This window comes from Cydia splendana, unplaced genomic scaffold, assembly GCF_910591565.1.
Source record: "Cydia splendana unplaced genomic scaffold, ilCydSple1.2 scaffold_153_ctg1, whole genome shotgun sequence".
Lineage (NCBI taxonomy): Eukaryota > Metazoa > Arthropoda > Insecta > Lepidoptera > Tortricidae > Cydia > Cydia splendana.
Window position 1 is genome coordinate 1 of NW_026946868.1, and position 19,229 is coordinate 19,229.

A 19,229-nucleotide genomic window follows, 5' to 3' on the forward strand; every position below is an offset into this window, starting at 1 on the left:
ATTGCGCAACGCATCATAAGAGGGTACAAGACAATAGGGCACGCAGCCGCTTGCGCCCTCGCCGGCACCATACCGTGGGAGCTTGACGCCCGACTCCTGGCCGAGAGGTACAACCAGCGGACGGAGTTACGCATCGCCGATGAGCGTCTGGCTCCCAGGGAGTTGGAGGCTCGGCTTGATGCGGAAAAGAAGAGAGCGAGGGATCGTTGGAAAAGCCAGCTGGAGGACGAGCCCTATGGTACGTATACCATAGCGGCGCTCCTCACATCTTTTGACAGCTGGCTAGACCGAAAAAGTGGTACTCTTACGTATAGACAAGTGCAGGTAATGACTGGACACGGCTGCTTCGGTCATTACCTGTACACAATAAGGAGGGAACCTTCGCCGGTTTGTCACCATTGCGGGTACGATGATGACACTGCTTATCACACGATGGTGGAATGCCCAACCTGGGCTCCTGAGAGATGGGAGCTGGAAATGGCCCTGAACGTGGATGATCTCTCGCTGCACAATATAGTAGCAAGAATCCTAGTCAGCGAGAGATCCTGGGCGGCGTTCCATAACTTTTCCGAAAAAGTAATGAGAAAGAAGGAAGAAGCGGAGCGGGCGCGCGAGGACAGAGCCGATGCGCATCCGCTACGACAAAGACGGAGGGGAGTCAGGCGGCGGCAATTCGTCAATGCCTTGATTCCCCAGTAGAGCTGCGGGCTGGGGACCCGTAAATAAAGCTCTACACGCTCGAGGAGGGGTTGTAGCGTTACACAATCCCTCCTCCTCCAATCTGAGGGTGCCCCCAGTGAACAGCCGGGGCGGCCGGGGGAGCATCGTGGTAGAATATTAGTGACCTCACGGTGCTCCCCTATAACGGCAGAGAGGGTAACGCCGCAGGGGTTTTAGTGGGTATTCTCCTCCCCTCCCTCTGACCTAACCTAACCTAACTCAAAACCTAACCTAACTCAAAACCTAACCTAACTCAAAACCTTTTTTTGTGTTTTTTTTTTTTTTTTTTTTTTTTTTTTTTTTTTTTTTTTTTTTTTTTTGACGCAGGGGAAATGCATTTATGCATCCACCCCGGGCTGGAGAGGCCCATTGTGGGGGTGGTATGTGGGACTCGCTCCTCCCGTAACTCCCTCTGCTAATCAGAGGGAGGGGAGGAGAATATTCTACCACGATGCTCCCCCGGCCGCCCCGGCTGTTCACTGGGGGCACCCTCAGATTGGAGGAGGAGGGATTGTGTAACGCTACAACCCCTCCTCGAGCGTGTAGAGCTTTATTTACGGGTCCCCAGCCCGCAGCTCTACTGGGGAATCAAGGCATTGACGAATTGCCGCCGCCTGACTCCCCTCCGTCTTTGTCGTAGCGGATGCGCATCGGCTCTGTCCTCGCGCGCCCGCTCCGCTTCTTCCTTCTTTCTCATTACTTTTTCGGAAAAGTTATGGAACGCCGCCCAGGATCTCTCGCTGACTAGGATTCTTGCTACTATATTGTGCAGCGAGAGATCATCCACGTTCAGGGCCATTTCCAGCTCCCATCTCTCAGGAGCCCAGGTTGGGCATTCCACCATCGTGTGATAAGCAGTGTCATCATCGTACCCGCAATGGTGACAAACCGGCGAAGGTTCCCTCCTTATTGTGTACAGGTAATGACCGAAGCAGCCGTGTCCAGTCATTACCTGCACTTGTCTATACGTAAGAGTACCACTTTTTCGGTCTAGCCAGCTGTCAAAAGATGTGAGGAGCGCCGCTATGGTATACGTACCATAGGGCTCGTCCTCCAGCTGGCTTTTCCAACGATCCCTCGCTCTCTTCTTTTCCGCATCAAGCCGAGCCTCCAACTCCCTGGGAGCCAGACGCTCATCGGCGATGCGTAACTCCGTCCGCTGGTTGTACCTCTCGGCCAGGAGTCGGGCGTCAAGCTCCCACGGTATGGTGCCGGCGAGGGCGCAAGCGGCTGCGTGCCCTATTGTCTTGTACCCTCTTATGATGCGTTGCGCAATTCCCTCTGCTAAACAGAGGGAGGGGGAGGAGAATACCCACTAAAACCCCTGCAGCGTTACCCTCTCTGCCGTTATAGGGGAGCACCGTGAGGTCACTAATATTCTACCACGATGCTCCCCCGGCCGCCCCGGCTGTTCACCGGGGGCACCCTCAGATTGGAGGAGGAGGGATTGTGTAACGCTACAACCCCTCCTCGAGCGTGTAGAGCTGTATTTACGGGTCCCCAGCCCGCAGCTCTACTGGGGAATCAAGGCATTGACGAATTGCCGCCGCCTGACTCCCCTCCGTTAGGTTAGGTTAGGTTAGGTTAGGTTAGGTTAGGTTAGGTTAGGTTAGGTTAGGTTAGGTTAGGTTAGGTTAGGTTAGGTTAGGTTAGGTTAGGTTAGGTTAGGTTAGGTTAGGTTAGGTTAGTCAAATTGGGTAGGCGATAGGGACGGCTCGGTAGCCATTGTGGCGCCGGCTATGGGTGGTCTGCCCCTCTCCAGACTGGCTTGCGGCTCTGGTTATGTAGTGGCCAAATTGGGGGATATTGTACTAATTGGTGTTTACTTCTCCCCTAATAGGCCACTGCGGGAGTTTGAGGCCTACCTGGAGAGGCTCGGACGGGCGGTAGCTGGAGCGACTCCCTCCCCCATAATGGTCCTGGGAGATCTAAACGCCAAATGCGCTGCCTGGGGCTCCCCTAGGACCGATCCCAGAGGAGCGGTACTCCTGGACTGGTTAACTGGACTCGGACTTGAGGTGGTCAACCGGGGCGCAACCGACACTTGCGTGCGCCGCCAGGGGGGATCAATTGTCGATGTCACACTGGCCTCCCCAGTGGCGGCAGCACGCATAGCAGACTGGCGAGTCCTAGCAGACACGGAGACCCTCTCTGACCATTTATATATCAGAATGAGGGTCTCCAGAGCCCGGCAATGCCAACAGCCCAGACCGGCGAGAAGAGCGGGGAACCTGCCGAAATGGAGCCTGGCCTCCCTGGACCGTGAAGCGGCCAGAGAAGCAGCTATGGTAGAAGCTAGATGGGGGCGGCAACTACCCGACGATGCCAACGTGGACATTATGGCCCTCGACTTCCGGGCCTCCCTCACGAGGACTTGCGACGCCTCAATGAGAAGAGCGGGGCCACCTCGAAGGAAAAGGGCCACATATTGGTGGTGTCCAGAGGTTGCCGCTCTACGGCTTACCAGCAATGCGGCACGTCGGCAATACACGCGCTGCCGAAGAAGACGGCACACACAGGAGGAGCTAGACGCGTACTACGTAGCGCTAAGTGAGGCCAAGGGGGCCCTGAGCCTCGCCATTGCCAAGGCGAAAGATGCGGCGCACACGGCCTTCTTGGCCTCTCTAGACGAGAACCCATGGGGGCGCCCCTACAAACTTGTAAGGAAAAAGCTCCGCCGGGCCGCTCCTATGGATGCAATGCAAATGGGGCCCCTCCAAAACATATTAGAGGGGCTGTTTCCTCCAGCCCCAGAATTCAACCCGCCTGCAATGGTGGTCCCCCGAGAGGAGGAACTGATGGAACCGGAGGTGGTACCCCTAGTGACGGAAGGTGAAATGGCCTATGTGGCCCATAGATTAAGAGCCTGCAGAAAAGCTCCTGGTCCGGACGGGGTACACGGAAAAATAATCCCTATAGTGATGGAGTACCTTGGAGACTGCCTCAAATCCATCTTTGACCAGTGCTTAAAGGATGGGCTTTTTCCAAGGTGCTGGAAGGAGGGTAGAGTGTGCCTCCTTCGGAAGGAGACTAGACCGGCGGATTCCCCTTCCGGATGGAGGCCCATTGTGCTGTTGGATGAGTCCGGGAAGATGCTCGAACGCATAGTAGCTTCCCGGATCACCCGGCACCTAAATGAGACGGGGCCAAATCTCTCGGACCGCCAGTATGGGTTCCGGAATGGCAGGTCTACAATGGACGCCTTGGGGGCACTTCGGGCCTTTTGTGAGGATGCCCAAAGAAGAGGGGAGGGAGCCATTGCGGTGTCATTGGACATCGCTAATGCATTCGGTACCCTCCCGTACTCGGTGATTCGGGAGGCACTCAAGTATCACGAGGTGCCCCTATACCTAAGGCGAGTCGTTGACCACTACCTATCAGACAGGGTGGTGGTCTGCGATACACCTAACGGACGGCTAGAGAGACGAATGGCCTGCGGCGTTCCTCAGGGGTCGGTGCTTGGACCCCTGTTATGGAACGTTGGCTTCGATTGGGCCATCCGTGCAGTGCTGCTCCCCCGAATGGCCCTCATGTGTTATGCTGATGACACAATGGTGGCCGTTCGGGGCGGGGAACTGACAGAGGCATTGCGGAGGGCGGAAGTGGCGGCGGAGCTCATAGTCCTAAGAATCCGCCTCCTAGGACTGAAGGTCTCCCTCCCGAAGACCGATGTGATAGTCTTCGGGAGAAGAGGATGGAGGGTGCCCGCGGGTACCTCTCTTAGAATAGGTGGTGAAGACGTTCAGGTGAGGCCCCATATCAAATATCTCGGCCTCACACTGGACAGGAGGTGGAATTTCGAGGAGCATTTCCGCCAAATTGCTCCCCGCATAGTGACGGCGGCTTCGGAGCTGGGACGGCTGCTGCCCAACGTGGGAGGGCCCTCCCACGCATGCCGACGTCTTTATGCTGGAGTGGCCCGATCGATGGCCCTCTATGGGGCCCCGATCTGGGCCGACAAACTGACTCCAGCCAATAAAGCCTTACTGCGGAGGCCCCAACGAATTGTAGCCATACGCGTTTGCAGGGCGTACGTGACGGTAGGATGGGCGGCAGCGTGTGTGTTGGCGGGCACCCCACCCTGGGAACTGGTCGCTGGGGTGCTCGCCGATGCGCATATGCGGAGAATCAGGAGCAGGGAGGCAGGAAATTTCCCTGCTCCTGAAGAAGTGCGAAATGCGCGCAAAATCGCGCTGAGAAGGCTGCGCGAAAAATGGAAGGAGGACCTGGAGAACTCTCCCTACGGAACCCGTACCATAGGGGCAGTTCTCCCGTCGTTGGACAGATGGCTGGATCGGACACATGGCAGTGTGGGGTACAGACTGGCGCAGGTGCTGACCGGGCATGGATGCTTCGGGCACTACCTGCACAGGATTGGTCGCGAGCCTACCCCAGCCTGCCATGAATGTGGTGAGACGGATGACACGGCCCAGCACACCCTCGAGGTGTGCAATCACTGGGTCGTGGAGCGTAGTGCGCTGGCGGCAGCCATTAGGACGGATGATCTCTCGCTGCACAGCGTCGTGGCGGCCATGCTGAACGGCGAGAGATCCTGGGAGGCAGTGGTCTCCTTCTGCGACACCGTTGTCTCGCAGAAGGAGACCAAGGAGAGAGAGCGGGAGGAAGACCCGAATGCGCTCCCAATCCGACGCAGAAGACTGGGAAGGAGACGCAGGCGGTATGCCATTTTGAACAGTGGCATACCCCAGTAGGGCAGCGGGTAGGGGACCCGCATAACACAACCCTACACGGGACGGGGGAGAGATAGTTATGCGTTTGCTAACTCTCCCCGAATCTGGTGGTATTCCCGGTTAACTGGGCCAGGACTGCCGGGGGGATGCCGTGGTGACATGCTCGCGACCCCATTGCATCCCCCTATAACGGCATAGACGGAAACGCCGCAGGGGTTTTAGTGGGTATTCTCCTCCCCTCCCTCTGACTAGCAGAGGGAGTTACGGGAGGAGCGAGTCCCACATATCACCCCCCCAATGGGCGTCCCCAGCCCGGGGGTGAATGCATAAACGCATTTCCCCTGCGACAAAAAAAAAAAAAAAAAAAAAAAAAAAAAGGTTAGGTTAGGTTAGGTTAGGTTAGGTTAGGTTAGGTTAGGTTAGGTTAGGTTAGGTTAGGTTAGGTTAGGTTAGGTTAGGTTAGGTTAGGTTGGGGCGCTACGGACAGGAAACCTCCAAGTGGGCCAGGTCCCTTCTCATTCCTCTTGATCCGAGTGATCTGGGGGTAAGGGAAGGGTACCTGGACGGTGCGCCCCGGGGGCAACGGTAAGTAATTTCTTGGTTTTTCAAGTTATTGCTTACCGGTGCTGCCAATGTCCTGTCGTGGGGGGGGGGGGGGGGGGGGGTCTCTCCACAGGTTCTCGGTCCAGCAGAGGTCCTTGTGGATGAGTCCGGGGGGTGGGTAAACCTCTTTAGAGGGGCCGTTTTCGGTCAAGTAGGTGGCGGTGGCCGGCAAGGCTGCTATGGGTTTGGCGGTCTTTTTGGGCTGTCCAGGCCAAATTTGGGTCTCACCTCTTTTGAGGACTTTTGTGGACTTATTGGTCTGGGGGGACTGGGTGGTCTTTGGGCCGTCCAAAATGAGGGGGGTCGCTCCAGAAATGGTTGTGACGGGTGCGGCGCTGTGCCAAGCGCATTCGACATATAGTCGACGCCGGACCAACCGTTGCTCGTGTCGGGGTCGTAGTCATGTTTTGCGGCTTCGGACAAGCACCGGGGGCCTTGCCTTAATCGGCTGGGCTGCGAGGAAGAAAACCTCAATAACAAATCACTCCTAATCCTAAGCGGCGGAGCACCGCGAGAGGATGCATGGCTGAAGTGGAGTCAGTCGCTAGTGCTTCCCCCGTTAGTGTAACGGCCGACACTCTAACGGGATACGCTAAGGCTTATCCAGGTGCAGGGGGCACCGCTTGGATGGACCACTTATATCCCCCATACTCGTGGGAACTGTATGGAAACTAAAAACTTAAAAATCAAATTTAAAAGCGTAGAAGGGAAGCCCAAAATAAAGGGCACAAAGGTAGAAAAGCGCAGCCGGAAATTGAAGGAGAGCGGCGCTGAAAAAATGGCGGAAAGCGTGGCAGATATGCTCGCAAGTGCTGACGAGAGTGACCAGTCAGACTGCACTCTAAGAACGGTCAGGTCGAGGTCGAACTCGAGCTCCTCTGCAGGGACCAATAAGCGGAGATTTTGGGCCGATGTTGGCGCAAAAAGAGCCAGTGGAGGGGCAAACGAGCCTCTGTTAGATGACTGGGAGGCATTGGGCTCCCCTGAGCCAGAAGGTCAAGAGGAAGAGATCAAGCGCTCAAGGGGACGTCCACCTACGACGGGCCAATACGTTGGCCTTGCAGCGGCAAAGAGAGCGCTCAATGAGGCCAAACGAGAGGCTCTCGAGATAGAGGCGGAGTTGGACATTGCAAGCCAGGCAAAAGTGGCAAGACGACTGCGGGACACGCGATTTTCAAAATCACCCTCAGTCAGTGAAGACGTGGATGAGAAGTCTGCAGTAGACCTCTCCAAGTCGGTGGCGGACCACGTGAAGATTATCGAGAACGTGGCCTCATCATCAAAGAATCTGAAGGGAACCTATGTGCGGGCCCTTAAACAGGCGGCAGAAACTATCGCGAAAGCGTTTGATAGTTTAAGCGAGCGCACGATCTCAGACGAGACTCGCCAACTGCAGGCGGCGAATAGTCGCCTGCAAGCGGAGATGGCCAGCCTCCGCGGGGAACTGGCCCAACTTAAGGCAGAAGTAGAGCGAGGGAGGCGGAGGGAGAGTCCTGTGCGGGAGGTTCTGCCCTCCGGACCAGGCGAGGACGCAGACATGCCAGACACGATGACGTTGGATACGCTGCCGGCCCCGAAGGAAAAGTTGCCGTCGCGCATCAGCCAAACGTCGATCGACCTGACGCCCGCTCTCTTGGACGAGGAAGTAAGGCGTGCAGTGGCTCTCCAGGTGGGAGCGATTGTAAGCGCACGTCTGGACGGACTAGAAGCCGAGGGTCGTTTGCTGCCGGCTAAGCAATTGCGACCGGCATTGGCAGCAGACAATAAGAAGCAGGCTGCAGCATCCACAGCTTCTTCTGCGGCGAGAGCAACTGCTGGCCCCAGTGGGAAAAAAGTGATAGATGCCACCAAAAAGCCACAGTCTGCTCCAGCTCCTGGAGCTACAAAAAAGGCCAACAAAACGGCTAAAAAGAAGGGAGGTGGGACTTCAAACCAGTCAGCAAAGGAGTCCCCCACACCCCGTTCGCTGCCTCCTGTCCCCGCCACCATGAAAGAGGGCTGGAATGTGGTTGCGAGCAAGGGAAACAAGCGGAAGACGGCACAGCGTGTGGCCCCGCCGCAGCAAACAGAAAAAGCAAAAGCCGCAAAGCTGAAAGCGCCACGATCTGCAGCCGTCGTGCTTACCCTACAAACGGAAGCTGCGAAAAAAGGCGTCACATACAAAGATGTGATTGCGGAGGCTAGGACCAAGGTCCAACTAACGGACATGGACATCCCTGGGGGACTGCGCTTCCGGCGAGCGGCTACCGGAGCGTGCATTCTTGAGGTCCCTGGAGCATCTAGCGGGGAAAAGGCTGACAAACTAGCTGAAGCGATCCAACAGCAGATTGGCGCGGAGAAGGTACGGGTGTCTAGGCCAACTAAAACCGTTGACATTCGCGTCACTGGCTTGGACGAGTCGGTGTCCGCAGAAGAGGTGGTCGCGGCGGTGACACGAACTGGAGAATGTACCGTTGACATGGTGAAGGCCGGAGAAATACGCCAGGGTTTCTCAGGGCTCGGAACAGTGTGGGTTCAATGTCCCATCGCGGCTGCAAAGAAGATAGTGGCTGGGGGTCGCCTACTGGTAGGATGGGTCTCTGCGCAAGTGAAGCTGCTAGAGAAGAGGCCTTTACGATGCTTCCGGTGCTTTAGAAATGGGCATGTAAGGGCGCAATGTCAGGCGGAAACGGACCGATCTGAAAGCTGTTTCCAGTGTGGCAAAGAGGGTCACAAAGCGGCACAATGCACTGCGGCGCCACACTGTGCCGAGTGTGCGGCAGCCGGCAAGCCGTCGGAGCACAGAATAAGCAGCAAGGCGTGCACTGCGCCCAAAACTGCCGGAAAAAGTAGGAAGACCAAAGCTGCTGATGGCCTCCAGGCCCCCTCGCAGCCGGTCAAGTCGCCCGCCATGGAACAGGTTGCGACGGAGGAGGTTCAAAATATGGCCGTCGATTAAATGGCGACAATCGATTTTTTACAGGGGAACCTCAACCACGATGCCAAGGCCCAGGACCTCTTCCACCAGAGCATGGCACAGTGGTCGATCAACATTGGGATAGTAGCGGAGCCCTATAAAGTCCCCGACAGAATCGACTGGGCCGGGGATCTGGACGGAACCGTGGCCATAACTACGCGGAGCGCCGCCGGCTCCAATCCATTCAAGAGCGTTATAAAAGGTCACGGCTGCGTCGCAGCGGTCTGTGGGGATTTGGCGGTAGTCGGAGTATACTTCTCTCCAAACAAAACTCTGGCTGAATTTGAGAGCTTCCTTGTTGAGGTCGGTGCTCTTGTTGGTCGGCTACATCCCACCCCGGTCATCGTGGCTGGCGATTTTAACGCAAAACATGCAGCGTGGGGATCCCCAGTGACGGATCCACGGGGACGTACTCTTTTGGAGTGGGCAATTGCCGCTAACCTGGCAGTCGCAAATAAAGGAACGGCAAACACGTGCGTGCGCCAAGGGGGTGGCTCTATTGTAGACATCACGTTTACGAACGCTGCCCTGGCACGCCGTGTTCAGGGATGGGAGGTCCTGGTGGATGTCGAGACCCTGTCAGATCACCGTTACATCCGGTTCGGTGTCTCTGCACTCCCTAGGCTCTCTCTCCCAAGACGGAATGACCCGGTCCAAAACTGCCCACGCTGGGTACTCAAAAAACTCGACCGAGAAGCCCTAGAGTTGGCGGCCATGGTACAAACATGGACAACAGAACCGGAAGAGTTGGTTGATGTCGAGGCGGAAGCTGAATGGTTCCGCAACTGCATGATGGAGGTCTGCGACGCGGCCATGCCTCGAGTCAAGGCCTTCTCTCCCCGACGCTCCGTGTACTGGTGGTCTCCAGATCTTGCGCAGTTGCGCGAGGAGTGCGTGCTCACGAGACGTCAGTACACGCGACAACGGAGTCGACAGTACAGAGACGAAGAAGCAGAAGCGGCCCTGTACACAAAATATAAGGAGGCAAAAGTGGCACTAAAAGCCGCCATCGCACAAGCCATAGACCGGTCACGAGAGGAGTTTCTGGAGACTCTGAACAGGGATCCATGGGGGAGGCCGTACAAGCTTGTTAGGCAGAAGCTTCGGCCTTGGGCACCCCCGCTGACGCAGAGTCTCCAACCTCAGCTGCTGGACGACGTAGTTGCGGCTCTATTTCCGCACAGGCCTCGGCAAGGTCCACCGCCCATGGCTCCACCTAGGGCAGCTGAGAGGCAGCGAGAAGCAGAAATGCAGACGCCCCCTGTCACCGACGGTGAGCTGGGAGCAGCGGTTCTGAGACTACGGGCCAAAAATACAGCACCCGGATTGGACGGGATCCCAGGTCGAGCCTGGGTCCTGGCCATGGAGGCCCTTGAGCCAAGGCTACGTCGGTTTTTCAGTGCATGTCTCGAGCAGGGTCGCTTTCCTGACTCCTGGAAAATTGGTCGGTTGGTACTCTTGAGGAAAGAAGGTCGTCCTGCGGATTCACCGTCGGCCTACCGGCCCATCGTGTTGCTTGATGAGGTGGGCAAGCTCTTTGAGCGGATTATTGCGAACCGTCTTATCAAGCACTTAATGACGGAAGGGCCGGACCTGGCTGATTGCCAGTACGGATTCCGCAGGGGTCGCTCAACAGTCCACGCGATCTTGCGGGTAAAGAAACTGGCGGAGGATGCAGTGTCCCAGGGTGAGGTCGTCTTGGCAGTGTCATTAGACATTGCCAACGCCTTTAACACTCTCCCCTGGGATTGCATAAATGAGGCGCTGTTATACCACCAAGTGCCCCACCATCTCAGCCGAATAGTGAAGGCCTACCTGCTGCGGCGGTTCGTTGCCTTCCCCGGGCAGCATGAGTGGGGGCGTCGGGAAATGGTGTGCGGTGTTCCACAGGGGTCAGTGTTGGGGCCACTCCTGTGGAACATCGGATATGATTGGGTGTTACGGGGAGCACTTCTGCGCGGGGTCGACCTGGTGTGTTACGCCGACGACACACTTGTGACGGCGCGGGGGGCCTCATTCAGAGAAGCCGCTATTCTAGCTACGGCGGCCGCAGCCCATACAGTAGGCAAAATAAGACGGCTAGGTCTAGAGGTCGCCTTGAACAAATCGGAGGCTATCTGCTTTCACGGGCCCAGGAGGGCGCCCCCGCCCGGGGCTCATATAATCGTGGGAGGCGTGCAGATTGCCATCAAGCCTACCATGCGGTATTTGGGCATCACCCTAGACAGCCGTTGGTCTTTTCAGGCCCACTTCGAGCGGCTGACTCCGAAGCTGCTGGGTGCGGCTGGTGCGCTCGGACGCCTGCTCCCGAATATAGGGGGGCCGAAAAGTTCATGCCGGCGTCTGTACTCGGGAGTCGTACGCTCTATAGCCCTGTACGGAGCCCCAGTCTGGGCTGGCGGTCTTACTGGCAAGAACGTCACCCAAATGCGCCAAGCGCAACGGGTGATGGCAATAAGATCTATACGGGGCTACGGGACAATTTCCGGCGAAGCTGCATGCGTGCTGGCTGGATCCCTGCCATGGGACTTGGATGCGAGAGCCCTTGCGTCAGTTTTCTTCTGGCGCGAGGAGGCGCGGGCCCGGGATTTCTGGCCAGCACCGCGCGAGATTGAGGCCAAACGAGAAGAGCTCTCTCGCGAGGCAGTTGAAGAGTGGGTGAACCGGCTCGAGCGACCAAGTGCGGGAGTCCGGACAATTGCGGCGATCCGACCGGTCATGTCCCAGTGGCTAGAACGACCGCACGGTGCTCTCACCTTCCGGCTTGTGCAGATTCTCTCGGGGCATGGCTGCTTCGGGAGATATCTGCACAAAATTGCCGGCAGAGAACCAACGGAGGAGTGCCACGAATGTGGCGCAGCAATCGACACCGCACAACACACACTGGAGGAGTGCCCAGTGTGGGGGCCGGAGCGAGACGACCTGATTGCAAAAGTGGGGCCGGACCTGTCGCTGCCGGCCGTGGTCAAGGCCATGGTAGACAGCGAAGGTTCATGGCAAGCGATTAAGACCTTCTGCGAAGACGTTCTTCAGCAGAAGGAAATGGCGGAACGCGCCAGAGAGTCCGACCCAATGACCGACCAACGGCGCCGCAAGCGTGCTCGACGCAGAGGGCTCGCACATGACCGCCGCCTGCCTCCGTAGGTTGACCGCAGGATGACAGGCACGGGGACGCCTGTCATCCGCCACACACGTGGTCCCTGAGAGGGTGACCGTACTGGATACGGTCCACAGAAACGAGGCCATCAAGGGCCTCCGGAGGCGATGGTCCGCCAACACGGACCGGTGCTGGTGGTGCTGTAGAAGTAAAGCGCGAGCGTTCCTACAGCCCACCGTTACAGCACAATGGCGGCAGACGGGGGGGTTGTTTAGTGGGTAGACTTGGGTCTCATTAGCCCAAGGAGTCCCACATAACCACTCGGGTCCGTCCCCGCACCCGAGTGGTATGCGTAATTGCATTTTTCCCCTCCTCAACAAAAAAAAAAAAAAAAAAAAAGGTTAGGTTAGGTTAGGTTAGGTTAGGTTAGGTTAGGTTAGGTTAGGTTAGGTTAGGTTAGGTTAGGTTAGGTTAGGTTAGGTTAGGTTAGGTTAGGTTAGGTTAGGTTAGGTTAGGTTAGGTTAGGTTAGGTTAGGTTAGGTTAGGTTAGGTTAGGTTAGGTTAGGTTAGGTTAGGTTAGGTTAGGTTGGGGTGCGGGATTGGTAGACCTCCTCGTGGTGCACCCTGGGAGGGGGAGGATAGCCGCTCAGTTGCGCGCTTGCTATTCTCCCCCTGCGAACTACCAGTCACAGAGTGGTTATGGCAGTCGAGTCTTCTCCTGCGTTGGCTTTAGTGCCGTGTTGTTGTAGATGGCTGCTCCCGAGATGCCTCAGCTAATCTGAGGTGTCAGGGGATGCAGCCGTCTTGGAGGTGGTGCGTTTGCATCGTTTGTTGTCGGGGCCCGGTTCAGGGCCAGCGGCCGCTTGGCGGCGTGGGATGGCGAGCCTTCAAGGTTTGCGGCGCGGCGGGTCTGGCGGTCACAGTCATATGGCTGCTAGATGGGTTTCGGCCCCCCGTCGGGCAACCCGTAACCCGCACTGAGCGGGCCGGGGGCGCTGCTCATTGAGAGTAGCGCTGCGTGGAGAAAACCACTATAATAAATCCCCAATCCTAAGGTGAGCGGACCGTGCCGATGGGATGCATGGCTGGAGGGAGTCCAGTGCCAAGCGTGCGGGGGAGCTCACCCCCGAAAAAAGAGACGACGATGTGGAGCATTGGTAAAGTACAATGAAGGCTGATTGCGAAAAAAGTCCCCTGGCGGGTCTCCAAAAGGAGGAATCCCGTCCGCTCACTTCGGTGACCGGCTGCCCTCCGTATGCAGGGGTGGGCAACAATCGCCTCGTAGGCCGGCAGGTTGCCGGTCTCCGTGAACACAACCTTGGCGAAACGAATATGGACATTGATGCTACGTGGAATAAGGACTTTATTGAATGGGTGGTGAAGGACTGCGACCTGTTGTCGTACTCCAACACCAATGACCTTTGCGTGAACGCGGGAGAGTGCTCGAATGGTAATTTGGGTGCATTGAGGCTGAGGGGTGGCGGTTCGCCGTCGCGAGAAGAAAAGGGTCGTTCTGACAGCGAATTGACCCCAAAAGATTCTAGAGCAGCCACGGCGGAGTTGCCAACGACGGTAACTCCCCCACAGGGTGAACTTTCGGAGCCCTCAACGAGTACAGGGTTACGGAGTCGACTGAGGAGCCGGAGATCGCTCCCAGACATCCGCGTGTCTTTAACCCGCTGTGACTCTCCAGCTCCGAAGAGTACCTCCACGCAGTTGCAGATTGCGTCAGTAAAAGAAAAAGAGACGGAAGCCTGTGGTGGTGAAAACGAGGTAAATGTAGAAGAGTCAGCTTTGATAGACTGGCATAGAGATGAGCGAATTGAGTCAGACTCGGCCATGAGCTGCGACTCACTGAGTGACAGTGACCGACGGTTTTTGCGGAAACGCAATCTGAGCGGTTCTGGGTCGGAATCAGACGGGACCGCCGAGAAGAAAAAGACGCAGCCCACATTAAAGCGGGGTCGTGGTCACGCCATAACCACTGGCAAGTACGCGGGTATGGCCAAGACCCGAGAAGATTACAAAGTAGCAAAGGAGCAATACCGGCGGCAAGAAGCGGAAAAGGCTGAGGCAGAGCTGGAATGCATGACCATCCGCATGCGGCCAACTGTGGAGCGAAGTGTGGCGTCTGGTACAGAGGTAGAGAGCCAGCTAATGTCGGACCTTAACAAGCAAGTTCTTGACAGCGTGGCCGTGGTTAAAAAAGTGGTAGCTACGTCCGGGAACTTAAAAGGCACCTACCAGCGGAAGCTGAAGGATGCGGCCACTGCGATTACTGATTTCGCCCAAATGATGCTAGAACGCACCACCACGGATGAGACCAAATTGCTACAGCGGACTGTCTCCCGTCTGCAAACACAAATAGCGGACCTTAAAAAGGAACATGAAGAACTCAGAAATGAGCTGCGACTCGCTAGAGCAGCCCCGTCCCCGTTGACACCGGCCTCACAGCAGTCGCTCGTGGCACCATCTAACGTGTCCCAAGAGGAGGCCGAGCGCACGATAATGATGAACGTGGGCACAATGGTGAACGCCCGCCTGGAAGCCTTAGAGGACAGGCTCCTTCCAGCTAAAACTGTGCGGCCACCGCTGGCCGCAGACAAAACAAAAAAGACGGCCCAACCTGCATATCAGAAGGACAACAGGCAGGCTGCAACACCTCGCCCAGTCCTGACGGAACAACCTACCGCTGGACCTAGTGGGCTAAATAAATCAAAGGCACCCAATGGTGTGCAACCATCTTCTGCTCCTGGGAATGAGGGGAAGAAAACGGCAGCAAAAAAGGGCAAGAAGAAGAAGGGAAAGACGGCTCAACCTGCGGATGCACCGCGTGAGCCTCGTCCATTACCACCTGCTCCGGCTAACGTGGACGAGACATGGACAAAGGTGGTTAAAAAGGGCACAAAAAAGAAGGCAACAAGTCCTCCAACGCAGCAAGCAGCCCCCAAGAAGGCACGTAAACTACGCCCTCCACGCTCAGCGGCGATTGTCCTCACGCTGAAGCCGGAAGCTGAGGGAGGTAAAACTAACTACGCGGACATCCTTAAGGAGGCTAGATCTAAAATCGACCTAAAGGAACTACAGATCGAGGGAGTCCGGTTCAAACGAGCAGTCACAGGGGCTACCATTATTGAGGTCCCCGGGGCGACCAGCAGCGAGAAAGCAGATGCTCTCGCGGATAAATTGAGGGAGAAATTAAATAACGAGGTTGTCCAAGTCTCCAGGCCTACAAAAACCGCTGAAGTCCGCATCTCAGGGCTGGATGACTCTGTCACGCCTGATGATGTGAGAAAAGCCGTGGTCAAAGTGGGTGGGTGTCACATAGACCAAATAAAGTGTGGCGAAATCCGCCAGGACTTCTCAGGCCTAGGTTCCATTTGGGTCCGCTGCCCAATTACGGTGGTTAAAAAGTTGACCGACAGCGGCCGACTGATTGTTGGATGGGTATCGGCAAGGGTCCAACTGCTGGATCAAAAGCCTATGCGTTGTTTCCGCTGCCTTGAAGCAGGCCATGTCCGCGCGCAGTGTCAGGCTCAAGAGGACCGCAGCGACCTGTGCTACCGCTGCGGACAGTCCGGCCATAAGGCGGCCACGTGTTCTGCCGCACCGCACTGCGCTGTTTGCGCGGCGGCCAATAAACCGGCAAGACACACAATTGGGAGCAAGACATGCTCTGCTTCCAAAACCAACAAGAAGGGGAAGAAGAATGGCGATGGCTCCCGAGCCCCCTCGCAATCCGTCCACCAACCCGCCTCTGATGCGGTCGAGGGTGAGCAGGCAGCGCCAATGGAAACCACATAATAATGGCGTTAAAATTTGTGCAGGTGAATCTCAACCACTGCCTCGATGCTCAGGATCTCCTGTTTCAGAGCATGGCGCAGTGGTTGGCACATGTGGCTATCCTCTCCGAGCCATACCACGTCCCCCAAAGGGACAACTGGGCTGGGGACTACGATGGCACGGCGGCGATTATAACTCAAACAGCTACTGGCTCACCGCCCTTCGAAAAGGTGGAAAAAGGGAAGGGATTTGTGGCCGCGCTCCTTGGTGGCATCACAGTAGTCAGTGTTTATTTCTCGCCCAATAGGAGTGTGGCTGAATTTGAAGCCTTTCTAGTAGAAGTAGGAGCGGTTATTGGTCGCTGTAATCCGCGTCCCGTGATTGTTGCGGGTGATTTTAACGCCAAGTCCGTCGCATGGGGATCCCCAGCAACGGATGTACGTGGGCGGGAACTAGAGGAGTGGGCAGTTGCGGCTGGTCTGGTGGTTGTCAATCGGGGTTCTGTCGACACATGTGTTCGAATACAGGGTGGTTCCATTGTCGATGTAACCTTTGTTAATGCTGCCTTGGCCCGTCGTATTCAGGGTTGGGAGGTGCTTGAGAGTGTAGAGTCCTTATCCGACCATCGTTACATACAGTTCAGGGTCTCCGCACTCCCAGGTACTCTGAGCGGTCCAATTAGTCAGTCACTGCCAGGTGACGGTCCAAGATGGGCACTAAAACGCCTAGACAGAGAGGCATTGGTTCTTGCTGCTGAGGTCCAGGCATGGAACCCGACTCCGGCGTATCCAATAGATGTAGACGAGGAGGCGAAATGGCTCGGTGAAGCAATGTCGAACATTTGCGATGCAGCGATGCCCCGAGCCAAGCCTCTTCCTCCTAAACGTCAGGTCTACTGGTGGTCTCCGGAGCTCACGCAACTCCGAGAGTCATGTGTTGCGGCGAGGCGCCTTTATAGTCATCAGCGAAGGCGCAGGCTCCGGGATCCTGCCCGGGAGACAGAACTATATGCAACATATAGAGAGCGTGCAAAAAGCCTGAAGATCGCTATAAAGCAGGCAAAGGAGGGCTCATATCGGGAAATGCTCGATATGTTAAATAATGATCCTTGGGGGCGACCATATAAGATGGTCCGAAACAAACTTCGCCCTTGGGCTCCCCCCCTAACGCGAAGTCTCGAGCCGGATCTACTGCGAAATGTGGTGGAAGCGCTGTTCCCGGCCTGCGATAACTTCGCACCGCCAGCAATGGCACCCCCCGCTGAAATTGAAGGTGACGAGGAGGAGATACCCGACGTGTCTGATGATGAACTTGGCGCAGCTGTGCTAAGACTTAAGGCCAAAAACAAAGCCCCTGGGCCTGACGGCATACCGGGTCGGGCCTGGGTCTTGGCCAGTAAGGCTCTGGAATCACGAATGCTGCAAATGTTCTCAGCTTGCTTTCATCAAGCCAGGTTTCCACGGCAGTGGAAGACAGGCAAGCTGGTTCTCATAAAAAAGGAAGGACGCCCGGCAGATTCTCCATCTGCCTACCGCCCAATAGTGCTGCTTGATGAGATTGCGAAGCTCCTGGAGCGCATAATAGCCAGCCGTCTCATCAAGCACCTCGCTCGTGTCGGACCTGATGTGGCAGATTGCCAGTTTGGTTTCCGCAGCGGCCGTTCAACAGTGGGCGCCATTCAGCGTGTTAAGGCTCTCGCTGACGAGGCGGTGTCCCGAGGCGAGGTAGTCTTGGCAGTGTCCCTGGACATTGCCAATGCCTTTAACTCGTTGCCTTGGGGCTGCGTTAAAGAGGCGCTGCGGTATCACCAGGTACCAGAATATCTAAGGCGGACAGTCGACGCGTACCTCTCGGACAGGTCCGTCACTTACCCGGGACGGGAAGAGTGGGCAAGATATCCAATGTCTTGCGGTGTTCCACAGGGGTCGGTCCTAGGGCCACTCTTGTGGAATATTGGATATGATTGGGTCCTGAGAGGCGCAAACCTGCGAGGCGTAAACCTCACCTGCTACGCCGATGACACTTTGGTGACAGCTCGCGGGAAAACCTTTAGGGAGGCCGCCATACTGTCAACGGCAGGAGTCGCTCACGTCGTCGGTCGGATCAGGCGATTGGGACTAAAGGTGGCCCTACAAAAATCAGAAGCTTTATGTTTCCACGGGCCCCGCAACGCGCCACCGCCGGATGCGCATATAGTGGTGGGTGGAGCCCGGATCGGCGTCGAGTCCACAATGAAATACCTGGGCCTCACACTCGACAGCCGGTGGAATTTCCGCGCCCACTTTCAGCGCCTGATGCCGAAGCTGCTGGGAGCAGCTGGCGCTCTAGGGCGTATACTCCCAAACACGGGGGGACCCAAAGCGTCATGTCGACGGCTGTACATGGGGGTCGTCAGATCCATGGCCCTGTACGGAGCCCCAGTCTGGGCAGACATTTTAAAGAGAGAGGAGGTAGCTCTACTAAGGGCGCCTCAAAGGGCAATTACAACTAGAGCCATAAGAGGGTACCGTTCGATCTCTTTCGAAGCGGTATGTGTGCTGGCAGGGACTTTACCATGGGACTTAGATGCGAGAGCCCTCGCAGCGGTTCACCGTTGGCGCGAGGAGGCGCATCACAATGGAGACTTGCCAGCACCGAGAGAAATTGTAGGACGACGAGACGCCATTAGACTGGAAATGGTGGACGTTTGGGAGCAGAGGCTGGCGCACCCTAGCGCAGGCCGTCTGACTATTGAAGCGGTTCGCCCGGTTCTTAAAAAGTGGCTAGACCGGACATATGGTGCCTTAACTTTCCGACTGACTCAGATCCTCTCGGGACATGGATGTTTCGGGAGGTATCTTAAGGACAGAGCCAGAAGAGAAATAACTGCAATATGCCACCACTGCGACTGCCCGGAGGACACTGCCCAACACACACTAGAAGTGTGCCCAGCCTGGGAAGAAGAGCGCCGCACTCTAAGCGCTGTAGTGGGACAAGACCTCTCGCTGCCCTCCGTGGTGCGAAACATGGTGGACAGCGACAGGTCGTGGAAGGCTGTGCTGGACTTCTGCGAGGCGGTCATAGCGCAGAAAGAGATGGCGGAGCGCGGTAGGGAAGACGATCCAGCTTCCCAGCCGATACGTCGCAAGCGCGTGGGGCGACGGCGACTCGCATATGACCGCCGACTTCCCCCTTAAGGGTTCCTGTGGGCGATAGGCTCGGGGACGTCTGTCGCCTACACAAGGGTCCCTGGGATGGCGAGCACGCCGTAATAATGGCGCGCAATTAGGGAGGTAGGGGGAATATGAAATTTCGTCCAGAGTTGTGTCCGGAGTCCGGACGGCCGCTGGCGAGGTTGCGGAAGAGTGCCGCAATGTCCCTGTGACCTCGCCATATAGCG

General features: G+C 56.7%; 2 protein-coding genes across 2 annotated transcripts; one reads left to right on the top strand and one right to left on the bottom strand.

Annotated features, from left to right (window-relative positions):
- Window positions 1-46: 46 nt before the first annotated feature.
- Window positions 47-699, top strand: LOC134805537 (uncharacterized; the record flags this gene model as incomplete). The annotated part of the gene is made up of 1 exon (XM_063778819.1): window positions 47-699. A coding segment is annotated over one exon (653 nt), but the record flags the coding sequence as incomplete, so codon positions are not given.
- A 598-nt stretch (window positions 700-1,297) lies between these two features.
- LOC134805538 (uncharacterized) lies at window positions 1,298-2,632 on the bottom strand. The gene is made up of 2 exons (XM_063778820.1): window positions 2,586-2,632; window positions 1,298-1,976 (listed from the first exon to the last, which is right to left on the bottom strand). Exons 1-2 carry the CDS (start codon window positions 2,630-2,632, stop codon window positions 1,298-1,300), a joined length of 726 nt encoding a protein of 241 aa, XP_063634890.1.
- Between the last annotated feature and the right edge of the window lie 16,597 nt (window positions 2,633-19,229).

Excerpts from the sequence above, each read along its gene's own strand:
- LOC134805538 (XM_063778820.1), bottom strand. The coding sequence starts at position 2,632 with ATGGGGGAGGGAGTCGCTCCAGCTACCGCCCGTCCGAGCCTCTCCAG. Across the intron at positions 1,977-2,585 it reads GCCCGTCCGAGCCTCTCCAG|AGGGTACAAGACAATAGGGC; the intron begins GTAGGCCTCAAA and ends ACGCATCATAAG.